Source organism: Orcinus orca, chromosome 8 (genome assembly GCF_937001465.1).
Source record: "Orcinus orca chromosome 8, mOrcOrc1.1, whole genome shotgun sequence".
Taxonomy (NCBI): domain Eukaryota; kingdom Metazoa; phylum Chordata; class Mammalia; order Artiodactyla; family Delphinidae; genus Orcinus; species Orcinus orca.
In genome coordinates, this window is record NC_064566.1 from 13506001 (window position 1) to 13532913 (window position 26913).

Here is a 26913-nt window from a genome sequence, read left to right on the forward strand (position 1 = left end):
TAAAGGTTGTACCAACCATTTTGGAGAAATTCAAAGAGAAGAAGCCTCAAGTGGTACAAGCCCTGCAGGAGGCAATTGATGCAATCTTTCTTACTGTAAGTTGAGTTTGTGGTTTTGTCTAAAGTAAAGTTTGTCAATGTAATATTTTGATTGTTCTTTACATTTGAGAAAAGCTTATTGACCACATTTTCTTTCTAAAGACCACACTACAGAACATCAGTGAGGATGTTTTAGCAGTAATGGATAATAAAAATCCAACCATCAAGCAGCAGACATCTCTTTTTATTGCAAGAAGCTTCCGCCACTGCACTGCTTCTACCCTGCCAAAGAGCTTACTAAAGCCCTTTTGTGCTGCTCTACTTAAGGTATAGACTTTCTTTGAAATTGAGGAAATATTTTATACCTAGGCAAGATTTTGTTTTTTCTACTGATTGTGTACAGTGACTACTTGACTTTAAGACTGTAGATTATTGTCTTTTGAGGAGAGACCCTCTGTAGCTTTGAAAATTGAATCCAAATTCTTGTATTATTTATGTTCCTGTTCTTGAAGAAAAGCACAAATTAGCTTTATAATTTCACTAACTACTAAAACTTTTATTTCTTATTTGGCCCATAAACTGATATTCAGCTGGATCTGGTCAAGCACAGGCATCCAGTTTAGAATATTTAAAGATCATTTGAGTATGAAGCATTTTAGATAGAGGGTAAGAGGAAGGGTAACTTAATTGGCAAATAGAAAGCTAAGCTTAGATTCTGTGAATTGTAAAAAGCAAATTCTTTATCTAACAACCATCAGTCTGAATTAAAATCAGTAATACCTAAAGAACCTTGTATCAAGATCATCTTGCTTACTTCCGGACTATAGCACATCAATGATTCTGCTCCTGAAGTCAGAGATGCTGCATTTGAAGCATTGGGTACTGCTTTGAAGGTGGTTGGTGAGAAAGCAGTAAACCCATTCTTAGCTGATGTCGACAAACTCAAGCTTGATAAGGTAGGTTAGTAATGGATTTTAATGAAATTGGATAGCGGTCCTGTCTCTGTGCAATATGGGTTTGTTTACTGGTATCCTTTTGATCAGAATTTCTTGATTAGTAGAAATATCTTTCAAATTATAAAAAATAAAATAAAATAAAATTGAATGACCAATCTGTAGAGGAGGTAAAAATGATGTTTTGAGTTAATTTCATTTCTAATATCTGGAAAATTGCCTTTCTAAATATGAATGTCTTCCATCAAAAATATGGTTATTGTTTATTTTTAATTTTCATTGGAGTATAGTTGATTTACAGTGTTGTGTGAGTTTCTGCTGTACAGCAAAGTGATTCAGTTGTACATATATCCATTCTTTTTTAGATTCTTTTTCCGTATAGGTCATTACAGATTATTGAGTAGAGTTCCTTCTGCTATACAGTAGGTCCTTATTGGTTACCTATTTTATATATAGTAGTGTGTATATGTCAATCCTAATCTCCCTATTTATCTCTCCCCCCCTTCCCCCCCGGTAAACGTAAGTTCATTTTCTACAAAAATGTGGTTATTGTAAGTTTAGTAAATTCTCATTTGCATAGAAATATAATGTAAGACGTCATTAATGTATATCTACTGCCAAGAAAATATGGATAATTTATCTTTGTTGAAAAGGAAACTTTTCTCTCTGAATTCTCATGTAGTTGTGGTTTAGAAGTGACTTATTAAGTAATGTAATGATTGTGTTTCAAAGTTAGGCTCAGTGACGTCTATCTCAATTTCATTCTCCAGATCAAAGAATGTTCAGAAAAAGTAGAGCTCGTACATGGTAAGAAAGCTGGACTTGCAGCTGACAAGAAGGAGTTCAAGCCTGTGCCGGGAAGAGCTGCTGCTTCGGGGGCTACAGGAGATAAGGACACAAAGGACATTTCAGCACCCAAACCAGGACCCTTAAAAAAGGCACCTGCTACTAAGGTTAATAGATGACTTGGAAAATATGGTTTAAAAATCAGAATTTAGTAAGGTAGGGTCTGAATCTCAGGTTCAGGGTTGTTCTTCAATATGATTTCATTTGAGAGATGAACTCATTACAACATTCAAAATACAGCAGAGCATCTTTTAATGAAGACAGCATATTCCAATAGTACATTTGGTTATTTGAAACCTATATAGAGATAAAAATGGTAACGAAGATACAGGAGTACATTTTAAGGCATCAGAAAGTATCATTAAATAATGAAATAGGGACTTCCCTGGTGGCGCAGTGGTTAAGAATCCACCTGCCAATGCAGGGGACACGAGTTCGATTCCTAGTCTGGGAAGATCCCACATGCCACAGAGCAACTAAGCCCGTGTGCTACAACTGCTGAGCCTGCGAGCCATAACTACTGAGCCCACGTGCCACAACTACTGAAGCCTGCGCACCTAGAGCCTGTGCTCCGCAACAAGAGAAGCCTGCACACCACAGCAAAGAGTAGCCCCTGCCTGCTGCAACTAGAGAAAGCCCACGTGCAGCAACAGACCCAACGCAGCCAAAAATAAATAAAATAAATTTATTAAAAATAATAATGAAATAGTATGGCAAGGTACATAACATTAATAATGTAAGTTCATTTTCTAACTTAACATAAGGTCATTTTGCTAATAATGCTCTGGAATTGCAGCACCGAGTCTCCGTTCCATCAGGGTCTCACTTTCTAGTGTAGAAGAGGGGGAAATGACCAAGGGCAAATATGGCATTCTTACAGTGAACACTTTTCTTGGACTGGATTCTCTTAAGCATGAAGTTATCTGCTGAAAATGCAAGAAGTTTGATTCTCTTTTCCACCCTGAGCCCCAGCCTGGAGTTAGGAGAAGAGAACTGATATTTAGTGAGCTTTACTTTGTGAAGCATTTTACCTACATAATCTTATTTAATCATCATAACAATCCTTGAGATAAGGGTTTTGTGATCCCTGTTTTTCCAGAAAAGGAAACTGGGGCTCAGCAAGGTTACATGTCCTGCACATGCTCTTACAATTCACTTGTTTGTTTATTCTGTCTCCCCACACTGTATTGTAAACTTTAAAGGATAGAGATCTTGTCACTGCTTGACCACTTGTGCATAGAAGAGGCTCCGGCATATAGCAGGAGCTCTGCATATATTTGTTGAATGACCAGAGTTGCAGAACTGGGATTTGAACCAAGGTATCTAGCTACAGAGTCTGTGTACTTTCATGTTATGCTGTCTCTTCAGTACTCCAGTACAGGGAGTTGGCAGCTATTTTCTCCTTTCTCACCAGCTCCTGCCTCTCTGGACAGTGACCTGGGCGCAGCACCTTAAGACCTTTTCTTATTTTGCTGAACCTTTCCATGCTAGCCGGCTTTCTCTTATAAGGGATTCTTTTCCTTCCCCCAAGAATAAGCTGTGGGTGGGGTGGGGAAGGACCTGCTTTTGTTCTTTTGAAAAAATCAGTAGGACAGTATCATCTAATAAACCTACTAAGCCAATAAACATGTATGTCTATGTTTAAAAAAAAAAAGGAGATTTATTAATTGAGGTGCCTCTCAATTAATAAAACAGAGTGCTATTATATACAAGAAAGGATCCAGAAGAGGTGTTCTAGTAAATCAAAGAGTGTAAAATTTTCTATTTTTACAGTGAGAAAACAATTAAATCTCTCTTCATGGGGTAGTTATTATGAACCAATAAAATCATAGTGCTAATGTGAACTGGCAAGTGTTAGAGGTTTCCATTGGATTAAAAACCAGCATCTTAGCTTTGCTAACCCCACCTTAAAAGCTCAGAATATGTTCAAGGTAACAGTGGTTTCAGAACAGCTCTGGATGTTCAAGACTAAATTGGTCCTCTGTCATTTTATCTTTTCTTTTTAGGTTTGGGCATTGCTTAACAAATATCCAAAATAGGTAGAAGGAATGATGTGGACAGTGATGTGTGTTGCCATATTAATGTTACTGCCCTTGGCTGTATACCTTATGATAAACTGCTATTTTCTTGTGACCTTTCAAAACTGGGGGTGACATAAATTTAAATCAAGATATTTAAATAGAATATTAGCAGATAGAATCCAGTGGGTGCAATAGAAAGTATGAGCAACTGAAGTTTATTCCAGGATCGCAAGGATAGTTTGATATTAGAAAAATTACTGAATTTATAGATCAAAAGAAGTCTAATTTCAAACACTGAAAAGGAATATAATAAATTTCAGCATGTCTTCTTGATAAAAATTCTTAACCGTATAGAAATGGATGGATACTTTGATATGATTAAATATATCATTTTTATAGATTATATGATCATATTCTTGGAAAACCCAAGCAAGTCAACTGGAAAACTAATAAAACAATAAAAAATATTCAGTGAGATGGCCATCTTCAACATAACTAGAACACTCACTGAAATTGGCGTAACACCTCTTTTTCTTCACAAATTAGATAGTTCTACAGTGAGTAATAACATATTCCATGTTACTTGGAGTAACTTTGTGGTTAAATAGTGAGTACTTTGTGGTTAAATAGTGAGTAAATGTTATAACTCAGAAACTGCCCTTTACTAGTGTAGGAAGGATCTAGAGGCATTTAAAGGCATCAAACATTAATTCTCAAATTAATCTGTAAATGTAGCATAAATCCAGTTTATTGTTTTTATTTCATTTATCTCATTAGCTCATTTTGAACTAGAGGTTCTTTTTTTTTTTTTAATTTTATTTATTTTTGGCTGTGTTGGGTCTTCGTTGCTGCTCATGGACTTTTCTCTAGTTGCTGTTGTCTTCGTTGTGGTGCTCGGGCTTCTCATTGCGGTGGTTTCTCTTGTAGTGGAGCATGGGCTCTAGGCATGTGGGCTTCAGTAGTTGTGGTACACAGGCTTAGTTGCTCCGTGGCATGTGGGATCTTCCTGGACCAGGGCTCGAACCCACGTCCCCTGCATTGGCAGGCGGATTCTTAACCACTGCGCCACCAGGGAAGCCCTAGAGGTTCTTAATACAGCTTCTACAGATTCCCCATGAATGATCTTCAGGAGGTCTGTCTGCCCTTGAAATTGCTAAATTCTGTGGGCACAAAAAATATGGGTCTTTTTGTTGTCGCTGTTGGTTGAGTGATCCCTCATTTTAATCAAATTTTTGAGGAATCTCTAATCCCAAAATGTCTAAGAATCACTATTCTAAATCCTTAAGTGGTTTAATATTTTTCTGTTTGCTTTTAGCCTGGCGGGCCACCGAAGAAGGGGAAACCAGCTGCACTAGGAGGCGCAGGGAGCACTGGAACCAAGAACAAGAAAGGGTTGGAGACTAAAGAAATAGTGGAGCCTGAGCTCTCGGTCAGTATCATACAGTATGCCTCAAACTCAAAACCACGGAAAGTCATTGCCTATGAGGAGGTTCAGGTTCTTTCTTTTCTGAGTTCTGTAACGTATAGTTAATGGATGTCTTTTTAGCTTATTGAAACTGTGCCTTGGACAAACTTCCCCTTTACAGTAGTATAATAGAATCCTCAGATACTAAAACACACCTATGGGAGTGTTCTTGTAGTTTTGGCTGGGGTATTCTTACATTGTTGCCATCTGTTTCCTTAAGCAATTATTAGTGTTAATGTTTTGTATCTTACAGATAGAAGTATGTGAAGAAAAAGCTTCAGCTGTCCTTCCTGCTACCTGTATACAGCTTCTAGACAGCAGTAACTGGAAGGAAAGGCTGGCCTGTATGGAAGAGTTCCAAAAGGTGGGTACACAGGGATGAGTTGAATGTGAAAGAAAATTACATCATACAGAAGTGATGAATTGATAAATGAAGGACTAGTCCTAATTGCTGTATTTTGTAACCAGTGAACATGTCTGCAGGGTGTTAACTAAAGATGAGGTGGGGTTTTTATTTGCTTTTTAGCTGTTTAGTATTTATCTTTCAACATCTGCTTTCTGTGGCTTCTATCAGCTCATAACCTAAGTGATGCATACTCAAGAAAATTAGGTTTATTCTGAATTATAAGGCTTACATGAATTTTATTTTATTTTTAATTTTTTTTTTTTTGGCTGTGTTGGGTCTTTGTTGCTGCGCTCAGGCTTTCTCTAGTTGTGGTGAGCGGGGGCTACTCTTCATTGAGGTGCACAGGCTTCTCATTGCGGTGGCTTCTCTTGTTGCAGAGCACGGGCTCTAGGCACATGGGCTTCAGTAGTTGAAGCATGCGGGTTCAGTAGTTGCAGCATGCAGGCCCTGGAGCGTGCAGGCTTTAGTAGTTGTGGCACGTGGGCTCTAGGGCACGCAGGCATCAGTAGTTGGGGCGCACGGGCTTAGTTGCTCCGTGGCAGACCAGGGATCTTCCCAGACCAGGGATCGAACCCATGTCCCCTGCATTGGCAGGCAGACTCTTAACCACTGTGCCACCAGGGAAGTCCCTGAATTTTAATATTATGGTATTAAACTTACTAGGCAAACAGGTCTCTTCACGTAAACCACCCCTCATCCATTTTATGTTTCCCTCTTTGTTGTCATGATTCTCAGAAGAATAGACATTATCACTTGGTATGAGAAGCTTCTTTAAAAAAAATCTGTGTTGGACAGGAGCATGGTGGTTTATTTTGGCACACACTCTTTGATTCTAATGATGAGGGGTGTGGAGAAACTGCAAGAATGCTGCGACTTGAGCCAGGAGTCCTGGCTTCCAGTCCTGCATCCGCCACTCAAGCTTAGCCCTGGGTGTGCTTCTTTGAAACCTGTACTTAAATGCTTCTAACCTACTCTACTTTGCTATGTTTTTAGGAAAATCGAATAAGTCAAAATATGTATAAGCAGTTTCAGCCAGACACTGGGCAAATTAAAACTGTTACTTTCTTTGGGGCAAATTATTTATGAATTCCTGAAATGTGAAAAAAAGAGTTTCAGTGGCATCACTATAACAACCATATACCAAACATCCAACTTAAGAAACAAAGTATTAGAACAGAAAGTAAACAAGCTCTATCTGTGACCCTCCTCATTTCTATTCCCCTCACTCCTTCAAAGGTAAACACGTAATTGATTTGGTATATACTGTTCCCTTGGAACTAATCATTAATCCCTTAACTCTCCTACTATCTTGTTTTACTTCAAGGCTGTTGAACTAATGGACCGAACTGAAATGCCATGCCAGGCATTAGTGAGGATGCTGGCCAAGAAACCTGGATGGAAAGAAACTAATTTTCAGGTATATTTAAATTAGAGATTTAATATCTTTTATTGAAGTAATTTTCATTACATCATCCTATGGTGTATTAGAGAGGTATAGTTTGGTAATTTTTAGCTTGTTCTTTTTTTTAAAATCACTCAGCCAATGTGTCATGTAATTTTAAATGAACAGTGGAATGTGTGCATTTTGATTAAACACATAACTCTAACTTTGTGCATTTAGGAGTTTATATATATACAAATACTTATTGTTTGTTAATTCATATGTATGCATTTTTTCTCATTATTTAAACCTGGAAGCCCTCGAATATAGGGAGGGATGAACAATGAGATAGCTTTCTTATTTCTTTGCATAAAAAATAAATGTAGTCTTTAAATTGCCAATAAAAAATTACCACATAACCGGTTTAACTCATTAACTGATAATAGAGATGAAATTGAGCAGTAGCGTTATTTAGTTTAAAAAGTAGGTGTAAAGGGAGGTATAGGAAAGTAATACATGAAGGAAAATGAGAAAAGTGTTTTCTTCTTCTCCTCTAGACATACATAGAGCTGATGGGAAACAAAAGTTTGAAATGTATCAGGTTTATTTTTGGCTTCCTGCTAGTCTCTTTTTTACTTCTGTTTTGCCACCTCTTATTCTCTGTTTAGGACCATAGCTCCCTTGCTCACTGTTCCCTTAGCACTGCGTTATAACCTCATCCAAACCATCCAGCTCCACAAAGGTTTCCCGTGCCAGAAGGTTCTGATACTGCCTTCTTCCCCTCACACCACCACTTTTAAAACTCCCCTTACGTAGCTTCTCAGATAGGTGAAAGAAGCACACCTGATTTGAGCTAATACCCTTCTTTGTATTAGATCCATATCAAGAGATAATTTTATATCTTTTTTTCCTTTATAACAACTTTCCTGAGGGTATAAAATTGTTTTAAACGGTACAGTGCAGCTGTTTTTAGTCTATACACATAGTTAGCAACTCCTACCACTATTTAATTTTAGAGTATTTTCATCACCCCAAAAAGAAACCCCATACCCATCAGTAGTCACTCTCTATTCCTCCCCAAGTCCCCACCCCCAGTCCCTGGCAACAATTAATCTACTTTCTCTCTCTATGGATCACTTCTCCTGGACATTTCATGTAAATAGAATGATGTGGCCTTTTGTGTCTGGCTTTTACTTAGCATAATGTTTTCAAGGTTCATCCATACTGTAGCATATATCAACTCTACAGTCTTTTTTTTTTTTTGCGGTACGCGGGCCTCTCACGGCCATGGCCTCTCCCGCTGCGGAGCACAGTCTCCGGACATGCAGGCTCAGCGGCCATGGCCCACGGGCCCAGCCGCTCCGCGGCATGTGGGATCCTCCTGGACTGGGGCACGAACCCACCTCCCCTGCATAAGCAGGTGGACTGTCAACCACTGCGCCACCAGGGAATCCCTACAGTCTTTTATTGCTAAACAGTATTCCATCATATGGATATACAACATTTTATTTACCCATTCATAAGTTCTTTGTTTTTTCTTCGGCTGTGTCACGTAGCATATGGAATCTTAGTTCTCCAACCAGGGATCCCGCGACCCCTTCATTGGAAGCACGGAGTCTTAACCACTGGACCACCAGGGAAGTCCCTTCCCATTCATAAGTTGATGTGCATTTGCATTGTTTCTGCTTTGGGGCTATTGTGAATAATGCTACTATGAACTTTCATGTACAAACTTTTGTGTGAACACATGTATATACCTAGTAGAATTGCTGGGTCTTATGGTGACTCTGTGTTTAACTTTCTGAGAAACTGACAAACTGTTTTCTAAAGTGGCTGTACCATTTTATCTTTGCACTAGCAGTGCAGGAGAGTTCCAGTTTCTCTACTTCCTTGCCAACACTTGTTATTTAAATATTCAAACAGGAAAAAGGGAAATATTTTTGGTCAAAAGTGTCTGAAGTCCCAGACATCTGCCATCATCACATTAATATCTTTAAATTGTTTTTCACAGTTCCTTCCATTCTTCCACTTAAAAATCTACAAATTCTTTAAATCTCTCAAGTTCTGGTGTGTGTGTGTGTGTGTGTGTGTGTGTGTGTACACGAGGGTTGTAATTTTTTTTGTGGGCAACTCTAGTAGGAACTCTGAATTAGTATGGTCATTTTATTATGTATTTCAGGATGTATGCTCAGTACTATATGCAGATAACCATAGGGGAAGGAGAATATAGAAATTATATTTTTCAATTCATAAACTTCATGTGGTAACATTGCTTGTTAATATTTTAAAACACTGAGTGGCTTTTTTTCTGTCTTAGCTATCAGCTACATTAATTGATAACAATTAAAGGATAAAAATTATTTTGTTTCTTGGTTTAAAGTTTGATTTTAGTTTGGTCATGTTCTCAGCTGTTACATCTTCAGCCTGCTATAAAAATAAGTAAATAAATAAATGTCTTTGGGCAATTCCCTGGCGGTCCAGTGGTTAGGACTTGGCACTTTCACTGCCGAGGGCCTGGTTCAATCTCTGGTCAGGGAACTAAGATCCCAGAAGCCGCGTGGCACGCCCCACCCCCGCCAAAAAAAATGTCTTTGGCTTACTCATAACTTTCTGATACTTATCCTTGTTCAGGTGATGCAAATGAAGCTTCACATAGTTGCTTTGATTGCCCAGAAGGGAAATTTTTCCAAAACTTCAGCTCAGATCGTCTTAGATGGCCTTGTAGACAAGATTGGAGATGTGAAATGTGGGAACAATGCAAAAGAAGCTATGACAGCAATAGCAGAAGCTTGTATGTTGCCATGGACAGCTGAACAGGTTAGTGACACAGAGCTCTCTTTCCTCAAGTTTTCCCAGTTTTTTCCCAAATTTTAATTTAAAGTTATTAGTTAAACTTTAGTTCTTTTCTTCTCAAGTAAAACCTTTTTTGATACTGTTTTACTTTTACCTTTAGTAATTTTTGCACTGTTGCCTGATAATTAAAATTGTCTTAGTCAAGAATATTCTATTAAGAATGAAAGTAATTTTCTCTTAAGACATTATCATCCAGAGTGACCACTAATGAAAAGTTGTAAACGGTCCAGATTGCCTTTTAAAAAAAATTTTTTTATTGAAGTATTAGTTGATGTACAATACTGTGAGAATACTTCTGTCACTGACCTCATTTTCTTGTGTAAATTAAATATTTCATTCCTAAGGCATTCTTGCAGTTGTGTTAGCATCAGGAAAACCACGCTTAATCTACTACTGCCTTAATGTCAAGCTATATTTCTGTGAGAAATATGAGAGAAAACACAGATCTGTTTTGGTTTTTTGTATGTTTGTTTTTCCACTCCAGGTTATGTCAATGGCTTTCTTACAGAAGAATCCCAAGAATCAGTCAGAAACTCTGAATTGGCTATCAAATGCAATAAAAGAATTTGGTTTTTCTGGGTAAGTCAGAAAGAAATCAAGCACATGTTTTGCCAGTCTCTAACTGGTGATTATATTTGTTGTAGCTATTGCTGCTTATTTCTGAGAAGCCAGAGCTGGATTGTCTATAATTTATATAAAACAAGACTACCTTTGTTCCAAAAGCCTATATTGGCTTGTGCTCCTGCATTTTGATATCCACTAATATTAGAGTTCTCTAAGTTATTTTTCCTCAAGTATTTGTAACTGTCCCACAGAAAAGCCAGTTCCAAGGATTTCTAGTCAAATACATTTGGAAAATACTATATAAAATCACACTTGTTTAGAGATCTATAGTGCACGTTGGAAAATTAAAGGCTCTGAGAAGTCCTGCAGTTGAGACACTTGTTTAACCCACTCTTTCCCAAAGTTATTTGTCTATTGATCACATTTGTTTACAGTAGTCCCCCGCTTATCTGTGGTTTCACCTTCCACAGTGTCAGTTACCCACAGTCAACTGCATTCAAAAAATATTAAATGGAAAATTTCAGAAATAAACAATTTATAAGTTTTAAACTGTGGGCCGTTCTGAGTAGCATGATGAAATCTCACTGTCCTGCCCAGGATATGAATCATTCCTTTGTCCAGTGTATCCCACCCATCAGTCACTTAGTAGCTGTCTCAGTTACAGATCGATCCTTGTGGTATTGCAGTGCTGCTGTTCAAGTAACCCTTATTTTACTTAATAATGGCCCTATGGGACTTCCCTGGCTGTCCAGTGGTTGGGACTTTGCTTTCCAATGCAGGGGGAGCGGGTTCGATCCCTGGTCAGGGAGCTAAGATCCCACATGCCTCGCGGCCAAAAAACAAAAACATAAAACAGAAGCAATATTGTAAGAAATTAAATAAAGACTTTAAAAATGGTCCACATCAAAAAAGTCGTAAAAAAAATTGCCCCAAAGTGCAAGAGTAGAGATGCTGGCAATTTGGATATGCTAAAAAGAAGCTGTAAAGTGCTTCCTTTAGGTAAAAAAGCGAAAGTTCTCAACTCAGTAAGGAAAGAAAAAACTGGCATGCTGAGGTTGCTAAGATCTACAGTAAGAATCTTCTATCCATAAATTGTGAAGGAAAAAAATTCGTGAGTTTCACTGTTGCACCTCAAACTGCAAACATTGTAAGTGCTTAGTTAAGATGGAAAAGGCATTGAATTTTTGGGTGGAAGACATAAACGGAAAGAAAACATGACTGATGGCAATGTATTCCACCCAAAAGCGTGCAGCCTATGAAGATTTCAGTAAGGGATCCCCTGAAACAAGTGACACCAAGCCATTTGCTGCAAGTAAGGATGGCTACACAGATTCAGAAACAGGTTGGGACTGAAAAATGTAAAAATTACAGGAGAGGCTGCGTTTGCCAGTGAAGCAGCCTCTGCATTTCTGGTAGAGTTGAAAAAATTGATTAAGGAGAAAGAGCACACTCACATAACTTTTATTACAGTATATTGTTATAATTGTTCTATTCTGTTATTAGTTATTATTACTAATCTCTTACTGTGTCTAATTTATAAATTAAACTTTATCATAGTTCCATAGGTATAGGAAAAAAATAGTATATGTAGTACTATCCACGGTTTCAGGAATCCACTGGGGGGTTTGGAAAGTATCCCTCCCAGATAAGGGGGAACTATTGTATTTTATTTAACAAAATTTTATAGACTTACTTTATGCCTGGCACTTTCTAAATAATAACTCATTTGATTTAATCATCATTAAAAACCATGTGAGGTATTGTTCTCTCCTTTTATAGATGAGGAAACTAGAGCACTGAAAGCTTGAGTGATCTGCCCAAGTCACAGAAAGTGGCAAAGCCAAGATTTTTTTTTTCATAAAGTTATTTTATTTATTCATTTTTGGCTGTATTGGGTCTTTGTTGCTGTGCGCAGGCTTTCTCTAGTTGCGGCGAGCAGGGGCTACTCTTCGTTGTGGTGCGTGGGCTTCTCGTTGCAGTGGCTTCTCTTGTTGCGGAGCATGGGCTCTAGGCGCATGGGCTTCAGTAGTTGTGGCACGCAGGCTCAGTAGTTGTGGCTCGCGGGCTCTAGAGCTCAGGCTCAGTAGTTGTGGTGCACAGGCTTAGTTGCTCCGCGGCATGTGGGATCTTCCTGGACCAGGGCTTGAACCTGTGTCCCTTGCATTGGCAGGCAGGTTTTTAACCACTGCGTCAGGAAGTGGTTAGGGAAGTCCTGGGAGAAAAACATTCTAGATGAAGTGAACAGCAAGTGCAAAAGCCCTGTGGCAGGAGCACATGTGATATATTTTAAAATAGCAAGGAGTAATTGTTCTTCAGAATGCAGTTGAAGTAGAAGAGTGAGGGAGTAGGGAGTGGTAGGAGATAAAGATTGAAGAAAGAACAGGGGCCCAGGTTGTGTAGGGCCTCAAAGTTTTGAATAAATTGGAAACCATTAGATAGTTTTGAGCAGAATAATACGAGGATTATTCAGTCAGAACAGATAGTGAAGATCAAGGGCAGAAGCAGGGAGACTAATTAGAAGGCTACTGAAATAATCCTGTCAAGAAATTATATGGCTTGGAAGTATTATGACTCAGAATATATTTTGAAGGTAGAACTAAGCAGGATATTGAACTTAAGAGAGAAGAGGAGTCAAGGGTGACTCTGAGGAGTCAGGGATGGCCTGAGCAACTGGAGAATGAAGTGCCTGTTTACTGAGATAGGGAAGACTATGGGAAGAACAGGTTTGGGGGCGGGCTGTGGACAATCAGGAGTTTGGTTTTGACAGATGTAGGTTATCTACTAGACATAAAAATGGAAATGTCACAAAGGCAGTCGGATATATGAATCTGGAGTTCAGGAAAGAGATCAACACTGGATTGATCTAATGCATATAGATAGTACTTAAAGCTTACTTTAAATGAGTGTAGAAAGAGAATAGGTGAAACTCAGGACATATCTAAAGGAAGCTGGTTCTAGAGTCTGGCTTTATAAAACTCCATTGAGTATTTTGAGGTTTCACTTGTTTTTCATTCTAAGTATCATTTCTTCTAGATTGAACGTGAAAGCTTTCATTAGCAATGTGAAGACAGCTCTTGCTGCAACAAACCCAGTGAGTACATACCAGCATGTATAGGAAGAGTGGTAAGTACAGCCATCTTTATGGTTCTGTTCTGATCTGAAAAGTTATTTTTGTTCTGCCAGGCTGTGAGGACTTCTGCCATCACCTTGCTTGGCGTGATGTATCTGTACGTTGGTCCCTCTTTGCGAATGTTCTTTGAGGATGAGAAGCCTGCCCTCCTATCCCAGATAGATGCAGAATTTGAGAAGGTAAAGATTCCACAAATGATACAATCCATAGTTGACTTGAGAATGCTTATATTAGTTAAGTTTAAACTTTTAACCCTTTGGAATGAAGAATATGTATGTATTTGCTTTTATATGTATAAGGTATCCCTGGGAAGAATTCATAAGAAATAGATGACTTTGTGAGGAAGAGAACTAGATAGCTATAGTATAGGATGGGACATTTTCCCCTTTGTGGCTTTGGAATATTAAACATTTTGAATGTATTACCTATTCCAAAAGTACACTAAATATAACATTAAATTTTTTTTTTTAAGTAAAAAGAAATTTGACCTTCCTTGAATAAACTTTCTAATTGAAATTGCTAAGTTTTGGCAGACTTGCTGTGTATTGTCTTGGGCATACAAGTCAAATGACAGCTTTATGATTGAGAAGTCATATTCTAATAGGTTTGTATAAAGATATCTTTTGTCACATAGTCTCAAAATTGGAATCTAAGTAGGAATTAAAATATGTGCTGTGTGAATATTAAGTATTATGAAGGAATATGAAAGTTTGACACAGGTACCATTCTCTAACCAGTTTGCTCTCATATTCTTCATCAAGTTCATTAGCCTCACTGACTTATTTGTGTGTAGATGCAGGGACAGAACCCACCTGCTCCAACCAGAGGGATTTCCAAACACAGTACAAGTGGTACAGATGAAGGAGAAGATGGAGACGAACCAGATGATGGGGGCAATGATGTTGTGGATCTTTTGCCAAGGACAGAAATCAGGTTTGTTGCTAATGATTTATTTGATGTATTATACTTAGTTCTTAATGGTGTCTTCTATTTCTCAGTCAGGGTACTTCTGTGACATCATTGTTCTTTTAGGCATCTGGAATTAAGGATTCTGTCTTTTTTTTTTCAGTGATAAAATCACTTCAGAGTTGGTGTCTAAGATTGGTGACAAGAATTGGAAGATCAGGAAAGAAGGCCTAGATGAAGTGGCAGGTATTATCAATGAAGCAAAATTTATCCAGCCAAACATAGGTGAACTTCCAACTGCCTTGAAGGGTCGACTCAACGATTCAAATAAAATCTTGGTACGTAGAATATATGCCTGTTTTTTTCTCTCCCCTCTCTGCCCCTGCAGGGTGATCCTTTTCAGTAACCTTCACCCGCAAAAACAAAAAGGAGTTAGTCACTCTATTGCTTTGAACTAGAAATAGCTTCCTTTAATTTCTTAAGTGTGCCTCAAGATATGTTGGTAGATGGCAAGTTTATTAATCAAATTTTCATGAATCTCAGATTTGCTGTTTACAGGGCTCTGATATTAAGTATTTTTGTATAAAACTGCTTGTAATACCCATAAACAAGTTAATTTCTAATTTTTAAATTTGGATTTTTATGTGAGATTTTTCTTAAACTAGGCTTTACCTTACTTTAAAATTATAAAGCATTGTAATCTCTAGTCAAAAATTCTAATATTCCAATTTTATGAACTGATGATAAAAGGAGACACCATCACCCAAAAATTATTCATAAGCTGATTAGTATCATAATGAGCTGATTTTTTTAAAGTAGGCCAGAAACTTCCTACTGCATTGACTGTATAGCAGCAAACTTGCAAAACTTTGAGCACACCTTGCAATGGTTTGAACATAAGGTGTTGGCTTTTCCCACCCAGGTGCAGCAGACGTTGAATATCCTCCAGCAGTTGGCAGTAGCCATGGGCCCAAACATCAAGCAACATGTGAAGAACTTAGGCATCTCTATCATCACAGTGCTTGGAGACAGCAAGGTAAACCTGACTCTTTTTACCACAGCTCTGTTCTGGAATAGGCCAGCCACATGACTGGGCTAAGAATAATCCTTTTTTTTTTTTTTTTTAATTTATTTATTTATTTGTTTTTATTTTTGGCTGTGTTGGGTCGTTGTTGCTGTGCACGGGCTTTCTCTAGTTGTGGCGAGCGGGGGCTACTCTTCGTCATGGTGTGCGGGCTTCTCATTGCAGTGGCTTCTTGTTGCAGAGCACAGGCTCTAGGTGCACGGGCTTCCGTAGTTGTGGTGCGTGGGCTCAGTAGTTGTGGCTTGCAGGCTCTTGAGCGCAGGCTCAGTAGTTGTGGCACACGGGCGTAGTTGCTCCGCGGCATGTGGGATCTTCCTGGGCCAAGGCTCGAACCTGTGTCCCTTGCATTGACAGGCTGATTCTTAACTACTGCGCCTCCAGGGAAGCCCCAATCCTTTTCTTACATGTAAGAGTGCATGTAAACAGTTTATAAACTTTGTTAGAGAAGAGAATATTAGGAGGAAAATCGTAAAATTTTTTACCTCCCAGGCATTATTAAGGTGATCAGATATTTCACTAGCTTTGTGACCCTTAGATAAGTTGTTTATCTTCTTTGAGTTTCAGTTTTTTATCTATGAAATTTAATTCTTACAGAATTAAATAAGCAACTGTACATAAAGTACCTGTACCTGTCTCATACAGTATGTACTCAAAAAATGGTTGCTATTATGATTATGATATCATTGTTTAAGGTGTTGGTATAAAGAGTGAATAAACGTATAAATTTTGGATCATGTATTTTATTTTCTACCTGTTCCCTCAACTACTAGAGTAGGATCTTCTGGTACTTCAGTAAGATATTTGCAGTTTCACAGTCCTGGAATTTGTCACATTGAAAGTTGCAAGCTCTTATGTTTATCCTTAATTGAATATTCGAATGTCTCTTTATTTTTGTGTAATACATTTAATTTGAGGAATTGGACTATTTTAATATTTTTCACGTCAGTAAGTCGTTCTCATTCTATGAATGCAAATTAATATAAAAACAAAAATGTTCAATCAAATTGTTAATTTCAGTCTAACTATTAAGAGTTCTCTAACAGGTAGAATTACATTCTTTAGCAGATAACCAGGGACATAAGAGTCCCCAGAAGTTCAGGAAACAAAACCTAAGAGTTTGTTCCCCTAACATGATGTTTTATGCCCAGGTCACTGTTTTCCCTAATTAACTGAGTATGGGATCTTTACAATTTGGAGTTTTATGTTTCTAATTTACTTTGGAGTTTCAGTACAACGTGGATCTACATTCTGTTTCAAAGAAGATGAAGTATGTTCCAAGTATGTTCATGTGGACTCTAGAGAAACCTCCATTGTTCGTGTTCATAAAGTAACAGGCTTTTCACTCCCTACCTCCAAACCATAGCAGTGTTACCTTTATTGATTCTCTCTTCCATTCAGAACAATGTTCGAGCTGCGGCCCTAGCAACAGTGAATGCTTGGGCAGAACAGACTGGCATGAAGGAATGGCTGGAGGGGGAAGATCTTTCTGAAGAGCTCAAAAAGGAAAATCCTTTCTTGAGGCAAGAGGTTAGTACCACAAATATGATTTGCTTTACTCATGTCTTCTACCTTCATAGAGGCTTGGACCTACCTAATAAATATACATGAATGGATAGAATGAGTTCCATTATAAAATCGCTAATAATATGAAACCAAATTCCTGGAGCTTTTTTATTCATGTGCTTCCTTTTCTTTTTTCCTTTCATGTGCTTTTTTAACAATAAAACTTTTTAAAGGACTAGCCTTTTTGTGAAGTTTTCTCTTTGCTTGAACTCTTAAATGGTAAAGTAAGAGGTTTTAATCATGACATAAAAATAGTTCAACATTCAAAAGTCTATCAGTGTCACCCATCATACCAACAGGCTAAAGAAAAGTCATATAATCCTATCAGTTGACAAAAAAAAGGATTTGAGAAAATCCAACATCTATTCATGATAAAAGCTATCAGTAAGTTAGGAATAGAAGAGAATTACTCAAGTTAAATAAAAAGCATCTGCAAAAAACCTCTGTAAATGATAATATTCTTAGTGGTTAAAGACTGAATGCTTTCCCCCTAAGATTAGGAACAAAGCAAGAATGTCCACTTTCACTGCTGTTACTCTGCATAGAACTGGAAGTTCTAGTCACTGCAATAAGGCAAGAAAAAGAAATGAAAGGCATACAGTTGGAAAAAGAATAAATAAAACTATCCGTAATTGCAGATAACATGACTGTTTACATAGAAAATTCCAGGAAATCTACAAGTAAACTCCTAGAACTAATAAATGAGTTCAGTAAGATTGCAGGATACAAAATAAACACAATCACATTTGACAAAAGTCAATCACATTTCTTTATAATACATTGAACATATGGAAACCGAAGTTACAAACATAGTACAGTTTACAGTCACTCCAAAGAAAATGAAATCCTTAGCTATACACTTAACAAAAAAAATACAAAATATGTCTACTGAAAATTACAAAAATGCTGATGAAGCATTCAAGGAAGACCCACATAGATGTAGAGACATGCCATGTTTGTGGATTGGAAGATTTAACATAGTAGAAATTAGAAATGTCAGTTCTATACATTTAATGAATACATAATTGATGTATGCATTTAATGTAATTCTTATCAAAATTCAAGAAAGTTTTTTTATAGACAAAGTCAAGGTTATTTTAAAATTTATATTCTAGCTAAAACAATCTTGATGAAGGGAAAAAAATGGAAAGAACCTCTCTACCATATATTAGGGCTTACGAAATTAAATTGCTAACATAATCAAGACACTGTGGGGAATTCCCTGGCGGTCCAGTGCTTAGGACTCCATGCTTTCACTGCCAAGGGCTCAGGTTCAATTCCTCGTTGGGGAACTGATCCCCCCAGCCAAGCTGTGTGGCCAAAAAAAAAAAAAAAAAGACACTGTGATAGCAAGGGGTAGGAGGAAGAGGATAGATACAGATAGGTGGAGCTGAAGAGGAAACCCAGAAATAGACCCACACAAATATGAGCAACTAATTTTCAACGGTGTTTCCAAAGTAATTCAGTGGAGGAAGTGTGGCCTTTTCACCAGATGATGCTGGAGCAGTTGACATCCAGAGACAAAAAAATTAAACCTTACCTAAACCTCACATCTTACACCAGAATTAACTCAAAATGGATTTATGGGCTTAAGTGTAGAACATAAAACTATAGAACTTTTAAAGATAACATAGGAGAAAACCTTCAAGATATAGAAATTCTTCAGGCAAAGAATTCTTAGACTAGACACCAAAACCACAATTCATCAAAGAAAAATTTGATAAATTGGACCTCATCAAAATTAAGAACTCTTACTCTACAAAAGACCATGTGAAGAAGATGAAAAGACAGCCTGGAGTGGGAGAAAATATTTGCAACCTCTGTGTCTGATAACGGACTATCATCGAGAATATATATATATATATATATATATATTTATGTTATTTATATATTTATGTTATATATATTTATGTTATATATATAATATTATATATATATATATATATATATAAAGAACTCTCAAAACTCAACAGTTAAAAATCTAATTACAAAATAGGCAAAAGACAAGAACAGACATTTCACTGAAGAGGATATACAGATGGCAAATAAGCCCATGAAAGGTGTTCAACATTATTGGCCATCAAGGAAATGCAAATTAAAACTGCAATGAGATATCACAGACAACTATCAGAATTACTAAAATAAAAAATTGTGATAACACCAAATTCTGGCAAGAATGTGGAAAAACTTGAACACTCTCCTGGTGGAAATGTAAAATGGTATAGCCACTCCAGAAAACAGTTGGGCAGTTTCTTACGAGACTATACGTGTAGTTACTGTATGACCCAGCAAGTCTTGGGCATTTATTCCAGAAAAATGAAAATTTATGTTTACACAAAAGCCTATATACAAATGTTCATAGCAGCTGATTCATAATAGCCAAAATCTGGAAACAGCCCAGATGTCTTTCAACAGGTGAATGCTTAAACTATTGTATATCCATATGTGTAATACTATTTAGCAGTAAAAGAAACAAATTATTTATACATGCAACAAGTTAGATAAATCACAGAGGAATTGTGCTGACAGTTCCAATTCCAAACAGTTACATACTATATGATTCTATTTATATGAGTTTGAAATCTCATATTTTAGAAATGGATAAACAGATTAGTGGTTACCAGGGATTAGGGAGTAGGAGGAGGGATGTGAATGTGGTTATAAAAGAGGCAACACATGGGATCCTTGGGATGGAGCTGTTCAAAATCTTGACTGCGGGAATACACTAACACATGAAAAAATTGTAGAGAAAGCAATATAGACACATACACAAATGAGACAGAATCAGACTGGGTCAATCTGAGTATTATCAGTGGATTGTATCAATGTCAATATCCTGGTTGTTTATACTATAGTATAGTTTCATAAAGTGCTACTGTTGGAGGAAACGGAGTAGAGTGCCTGGGATCTCTCTGTATTATTTCTTATAACTGCATGTGAATATATAATCATCTCAATAAATATCTCAACTAAAAAATAAATGCAGGGCTTCCCTCGTGGCGCAGTGGTTAAGAATCCACCTGCCAATTCAGGAGACACGGGTTCGAGCCCTGGCCCGGGAAGATCCCACATGCTGCAGAGCAACTAAGCCCGTGTGCCACAACTACTGAGCCTGCGCTCTAGAACCCATGAGCCACAACTACTGAAGCCTGCGTGCCACGACTACTGAAGCCCATGCACCTAAAGCCTGCGAGCCACAACTACTGAAACCCGCACGCCACAACTACTGAAGCCCATGCACCTAGAGCCTGTGCTCCGCAACAAGAAAAACCACTGCAATGAGAAGTCAGCGCACCACAACGAAGAGTAGCAGTAGCCCCTGCTCACCACAACTAGAGAAAGCCCATGCGTAGTAAATGAAGACCCAACACAGCCAAAAATGAATAAATAAATTTAGTTTAAAAAATTAATTTTAAAAATAAATAAATACAGATTTCCCTGGCATCCAGTCGTTAGGACTCTGCTTTCACTACCGTGGCTGCGGTTTGATCCCTGGTCGGGAAACTAAGATCCCACAAGCCACACGGCATGGCTGAAAAACAAACAAAACAAAAAATAAAACGAATATTTTAGAGATATAGAGAAAAACTGTCTATGTAAGGCAGAAAGCAGAAGTCCTGGTAGAACTTGTCATCTTCTAATCAAATAAATATTTTGCATCTTCTCTAGCTGAATAGTTCTTAGAATTAAAAAAGAAGTGAAAGTTTAAGATGCATTAAGAACTATTAAAGCTTTATAACTTAATGCTCAAACGTGGTCCAAAAAACTGTGTCCTTATCTTAGCTGATTATCTTCATTGCATGTTTATCATTTAATTGGACAATGGAAATGACTGATTTCACACTGGAAAGTTGTAGTGTGAGAACTAATTCAGTGTTTGGTACTGATAAAATCATTAAGCTGAAGATCATAAATAATGACAGTTTTCTATGTGCAGTGTGTAACTGGTCTTTATTTCTTTTGGCAGCTTCTGGGCTGGCTGGCTGAGAAACTACCGACTCTCCGTTCCACCCCCACAGACCTTATCCTTTGTGTTCCCCACCTCTACTCCTGCCTAGAGGATCGCAATGGAGATGTGCGAAAGAAGGCCCAAGATGCCTTGCCATTCTTCATGATGCATTTAGGATATGAGAAAATGGCCAAGGCTACTGGGAAACTAAAAGTACTACTACTTGTTGCTGCTGTTAAAAGCCATTTAGAAAAATATTGAACATGAATTTATATAGGCAAAAGATCATATTAACCTCCTATGAGTTTCAACTTGAAATCCCAGTGAGAGCAGAAATAAAATGTTTAGTAGTGTAGAACTTCTAAAGAATCTGCTGTCTTTGCAGGGATGAAAATTGTGACCTTCTAGAATGGCAGCTAATTTACTGTGACTTCATAATGTGTTACTTATCTTGCACTATGTGCTGCCTCCCTTACTTCATTGGTATTTCAAAACTAGGAGCTCAAGGATTTGACAGCAGATCTGTTAGTAAGCATAGCATGAGTATATCATTTATGTGACCTCTCACCTCTGTTATATTGTCTCCCTAGCCAACTTCTAAAGATCAGGTGTTGGCCATGTTAGAGAAAGCCAAAGCTAACATGCCAGCCAAGCCCGCTGCACCTGCTAAAGCAACTTCCAAATCCGTGGGAGGATCAGCTCCAGCCAAATTCCAGCCTGCCTCAGGTAACTCTTATTTTGAGAGGGTTAAAGGGGAAGGAAATAGTCAAGGGAACTCTTAAAGAAATAGAAACCTTCATTTTTTAATCACATTTCCTCATGGCTTAGATCGCAAATCCTCCCTCCATCTCCTTACCCTCCTTTCATAAACATTTGTCAAGTTACCTGGTTTTATGCCAGGAACTGTGCTGAGGGTTTAAGGATGAATAATTTGATTTCCAACTCCAAAAAGGAGTTTGGGAGTATCACAATGAAATACTCCAGAAAGCAAGTGCTCAATCTTACTTTTAAGGTTTCCACAACTATTTTCTGCTATTGGATATTACAGTTAGAAGGAGAATTGGGACCATCTAGCTTAACCCTCTTTATTAACAGGTAAGGAATACCAAAGGTTAAGTGACTTGCACAAGGCCAAACAGCCAGCCAGTGGCTGAACCAGCAGAGACCTCTGCTTAACTCATTCATAAATGAGTTCCCCTTCCACTACACTTGGCTGTTTGCTGATCCATTCTAATATTTACTAAACTTCTTCAAGGGAAAATTCTTGATTTCTTCATCCTAATGTTAAAATTCCAAAATGTACAAATAGAACACTGATCTGTAACCGCTGCTCTTCTAGACTTATTGCTTAAACAAAATAATAATATTCTGTTTAGTGGGGTAGAAATTATTGTTGCTATAAAGTGAGAAATTTTACATGTGTTAAATTGTTGGTATCAAAGTATATATTCAGTTATAACATTTATTGGGATCTTGCTATATGGTATATATAGTTTACTATAGTATCAAAGGTGATAGACTGTTCCCTTAAGGAAGTATCAGTCTAACATAAAGGTTTTTTAACTGCTATTTAGAAAATGGTTTTAAACTGCAGTTTAAATGTTGATAAAGGAGATGCAGATTTTCTGAATTAATTTCATGAGGAAATCGGGGAGAAAAAAGATTAGGAAAAAAATCTAACTGAAAGTGCTTTAAAAATGGATACATTTGTTTAAAAAAAACTTTTCAAAAAAATAAAATAAAAATAATTTTTTAATAGATGTATTTAAAACTACTGGCTTTCTCACCATCATTATATATTTAACCTGCCCAGAATACAGTGATATTAGTTAGAGTTTATGTTTACAGTACATGTTTTTTTTTTTCTCAAAGCACCTGTTGAAGATTCTGTTTCTGGCACTGTAGAACCCAAGCCTGATCCAAAAAAGGCCAAAGCTCTAGGAGTTTCCTCTAAAGCAAAGGTATGTTAATTCTGCAACTTAGATGTAGAATTGCTTTTAAGTGTTTTATACACTGAGTCATTCTTTTAGCAAAGATTATATTACATATGAAAGATTATTACTACTCTTGATATTATCTAATTATAAAGTATTTATTTATACAAGTTTCTGTGTCTCACTTTTAATGTTACCTCAAACAAAGACTCCTATTCTCAAGAGCTACTGCCAGGGTTTCTGTCATCCAGGACTTTGAGGGAGATTTTCAGTAGTAGGCAACTTCCTTTACATTTGGCAGAAAGTCATTATATTAGGTGTTCTGATTAGACTAAAAGGAAATATCTTCTGTCCCCACACCGATGGGATTTGATGCATCACCAATCCTTTTAGCATCCATGCAGAGTTGGACAATTTAAAGAAATGTGTTCAAATGCTCAACCTTAAATATCCCCTGGGTGTGTTTTCATTTAATTTTTTGAATCATAGCAAATTGTCATCAGTTTCTATATCAAGATTCAGAGCTTGTCACTGTATTCAAAGAATTGACTGTTTAATACTTACAAAAGGAAAATTGCAAAACTGTGCAATCAGTAGTAAATCTAATAGTAAATATAAATAGAGAAAACTATTTCATTAACTGCATGTAACTGATGAAAGTATGCAGAGTAGGAAATGTTTTATTATCCAGTACATTTATTATTACATCCACATTATAGAAGGGCCACTCTGTGGCCATTCTTCTAAATATTAGTTACTCATTTTCCCTCCCTATGCTTGGGTCCTTCAACTCAGTGAGTTAATTTAAATGAGTAATTATCTTCTGAACTATCCAGTGAAGCTGTTCTTTTCCTGTCCTTCTCCCTCTCCTCCCAAATTTAACAAGCGCTTAATTTCAGTATTTTGATCACAAGTGCTTTGAAGTATTTTTGACTCTGTTCTTAATGCAACTTTCTTTTCAGTCTTTTGCAGTTTACAAAGCAGTTTCACATAAATGATCTCACATTTGTTTTGACTGAATGACTTAAGTGTTTGAACTAGAAAGAAATGCTGGCCTACTAAAAATAGCAGACTTTTGCTATATTTATAATATAATAATAATAATTCCAGTAATTAAATTCAAATTTTACCTTAAATATATATACCATGTGTTCACAATTTCTTTCCATCTGATACAAAGATTCTAGATCTTGGATTCTTTTTAAAAGCCACTTAAAAAAAAATCTATCTATTTATTTATTGGCTGCATCGGGTCTTAGTTGAGGCACGCAGGATCTTTCGTTGCAGCACACGGGCTTCTCTCCAGTTGTGGTGCGCGGGCTCCAGAGCACGTGGGCTCTGTAGTTGTGGCACGCGGGCTTAGTTGCCCCGTAGCGTGTGGGATCTGAGTTCTCTGACCAGGGATTGAACCGGTGTCCCCTGCATTGCAAGATGGATTCTTAACCACTGGACCACCAGGGAAGTCCCTAAAAGCCACTTTAGTAACTTAAGTATTTAAAATGTTTCTAGGAAATTTCTCTCTAGAAACAGGTTCAAAGGGTCTCCAGTTACAGTAATGTTATAGAGATATATTTTATATACAGAGAAACAGAAAAGTTTTCTCAAGTTATGTGAAATGTGTGCATACCATTCAAAATGTCATTAATATGGAAAGCTATAAACAGTGTTGAAGATTCCAAGAAAGAAAAGAACTATCCATTATATGTCAGTTATATCAATAATTATTTTAAAAGAACTATCCAAGAATCAGAAATAGTAACCCAGTAACCCAGACCAATGATATATAATAGCAGCTTTTCCAACCACATCACATGCCAGCCCAAGGACTAACCAGCAGTTACTTAAGAGTGCTATTAGAAACATTTTTAGAAAACCTGTACACAAACATATCAAATGCAAGATTCTATGGTTCATTTGTTTGTTTCATTTGGAATATGATATAGAAAGGTGTCTCTGGTTTATATAGTGCCCTTTTGCTGGGCAGTAACAGCGAATTCCCAAGGAGTAGTCTAAGCTAATCAGTATTCCCTGTACCTTGGTTGTAGACTGCACAAGGAAAGAAAGTACCAAGCAAAACCAGCTTAAAGGAAGATGAAGACAAATCTGGTCCTATTTTTATTGTTGTTCCAAATGGAAAGGAGCAACGAATGAAAGATGAGAAAGGATTAAAGGTAAGGAAGAAATAAGAATCTTCAGGAGTTTTTTGCTTGTTTGTTTTAGTTTCGTTTTGTAATCAAGAATAATTTTTCTGTCTGAAATTCATATCATTGTGAAATATCTAATAATTAACTGAATCTTTTGCTTATAAATTATATCTTGTTTCTGTAAGACTATTTTTGGGGGGTTTTTTTGTTTGTTTTTAGAATCAAAGACTGGAAAGTAGTCATTGATTTTTTTTTTATCAACTACACATATGTAATATACTAGTCCTTTATTCTTTCTTGTACCTGACCTTAAAAGATAGACTTGGTAACTATATATGGCTAGTTTGATCATTTCGCCTTTTTTTTCTTTTTTAACATCTTTATTGGAGTATAATTGCTTTACAATGGTGTGTTAATTTCTGCTTTATAACAAAGTGAATCAGTTATACATATACATATGTTCCCATATCTCTTCCCTCTTGCGTCTCCCTCCCTCCCACCCTCCCTATCCCACCCCTCTACGTGGTCACAAACCACCTAGCTGATCTCCCTGTGCTATGCAGCTGCTTCCCACTAGCTATCTGTTTTACGTTTGGTAGTGTATATATGTCCATGCCACTCTCTCACTTTGTCACAGCTTACCCTTCCCCCTCCCCATATCCTTAAATCCATGCTCTAGTAGGTCTGTGTCTTTATTCCCGTCTTACCCCTAGGTACTTCATGACCTTTTTTTCTTAGATTCCATATATATGTGTTAACATGTGGTATTTGTTTTTCTCTTTCTGACTTACTTCACTCTGATGACAGACTCTAGGTCCATCCCCCTCACTACAAATAACTCAATTTCATTTCTTTTTACGGCTGAGTAATATTCCATTGTATGTATGTGCCACATCTTCTTTATCCATATTCCATTGTATATATGTGCCACATCATCTTTATCCATTCATCTGTCGATGGACACTTAGGTTGCTTCCATGTCCTGGCTATTGTAAATAGAGCTGCAATGAACATTTTGGTACATGACTCTTTTTGAATTATGGTTTTCTCAGGGTATATGCCCAGTAGTGGGATTGCTGGGTCGTATGGTAGATCTATGTGTAGTTTTTTAAGGAACCTCCATACTGTTCTCCATAGTGGCTGTAACTATATATGGCTAGTTTGATCATTTCGCTTTTGATGTTGTTTTGGTTTTATTAATCAGTTAAAACTTTTCAAAATATATACATTAGAATTTTTAAAAATTCAAACAATACAAAAAAAGTACAGAAAGTATGAAAAGCATGTCTCCCACTCCAGTCTCCCTACACAGGGAGGATGTTATGACCAGTTATTTTGTGTATTACTCCAGAAATAATAATATTCCATACCTATACAATCATATATATATAAATATATGGCCCTCGTTTTACACAGATGGGAACATGCCGTACTCTTTGTTCTGAATCTTACATTTTTCTTTTAATGGTATTTGAAATATATATCTTAAAGATCATTCCATATCTGCAACGCATGTATGCGTTCATTCTGTTTATTGATGCATCATATGTATGTACCTTTCTTTATCCTCAACCCACTATGTTGAACATTTAGGTTACTTATAATCTTTCACTCTTATAAACTATACTGCCATAGGCATCTTTGAACATAGGTTTTGTGCACATATGTAAGTATAT

At 37.1% G+C, this 26913-nt stretch overlaps 1 protein-coding gene across 4 annotated transcripts in view; it reads left to right on the forward strand.

Annotated features, from left to right (window-relative positions):
- Positions 1–26913, forward strand: part of CKAP5 (cytoskeleton associated protein 5) — a 109784-nt gene that overhangs the window by 60366 nt on the left and 22505 nt on the right. For all 4 annotated transcript variants that reach the window (XM_049714372.1, XM_004264070.3, XM_049714370.1 and 1 more), the window contains exons 10-28: positions 6–95; positions 201–365; positions 866–994; positions 1762–1944; positions 5174–5287; positions 5577–5687; positions 7054–7146; positions 9742–9927; positions 10448–10542; positions 13561–13618; positions 13711–13836; positions 14451–14590; positions 14727–14901; positions 15486–15599; positions 17046–17174; positions 21178–21372; positions 21750–21885; positions 23032–23120; positions 25139–25264. In XM_049714372.1, coding sequence (XP_049570329.1) covers positions 6–95; positions 201–365; positions 866–994; positions 1762–1944; positions 5174–5287; positions 5577–5687; positions 7054–7146; positions 9742–9927; positions 10448–10542; positions 13561–13618; positions 13711–13836; positions 14451–14590; positions 14727–14901; positions 15486–15599; positions 17046–17174; positions 21178–21372; positions 21750–21885; positions 23032–23120; positions 25139–25264 — 2454 coding nt within the window. The remainder of the gene's footprint in view (positions 1–5; positions 96–200; positions 366–865; positions 995–1761; positions 1945–5173; positions 5288–5576; positions 5688–7053; positions 7147–9741; positions 9928–10447; positions 10543–13560; positions 13619–13710; positions 13837–14450; positions 14591–14726; positions 14902–15485; positions 15600–17045; positions 17175–21177; positions 21373–21749; positions 21886–23031; positions 23121–25138; positions 25265–26913) is intronic.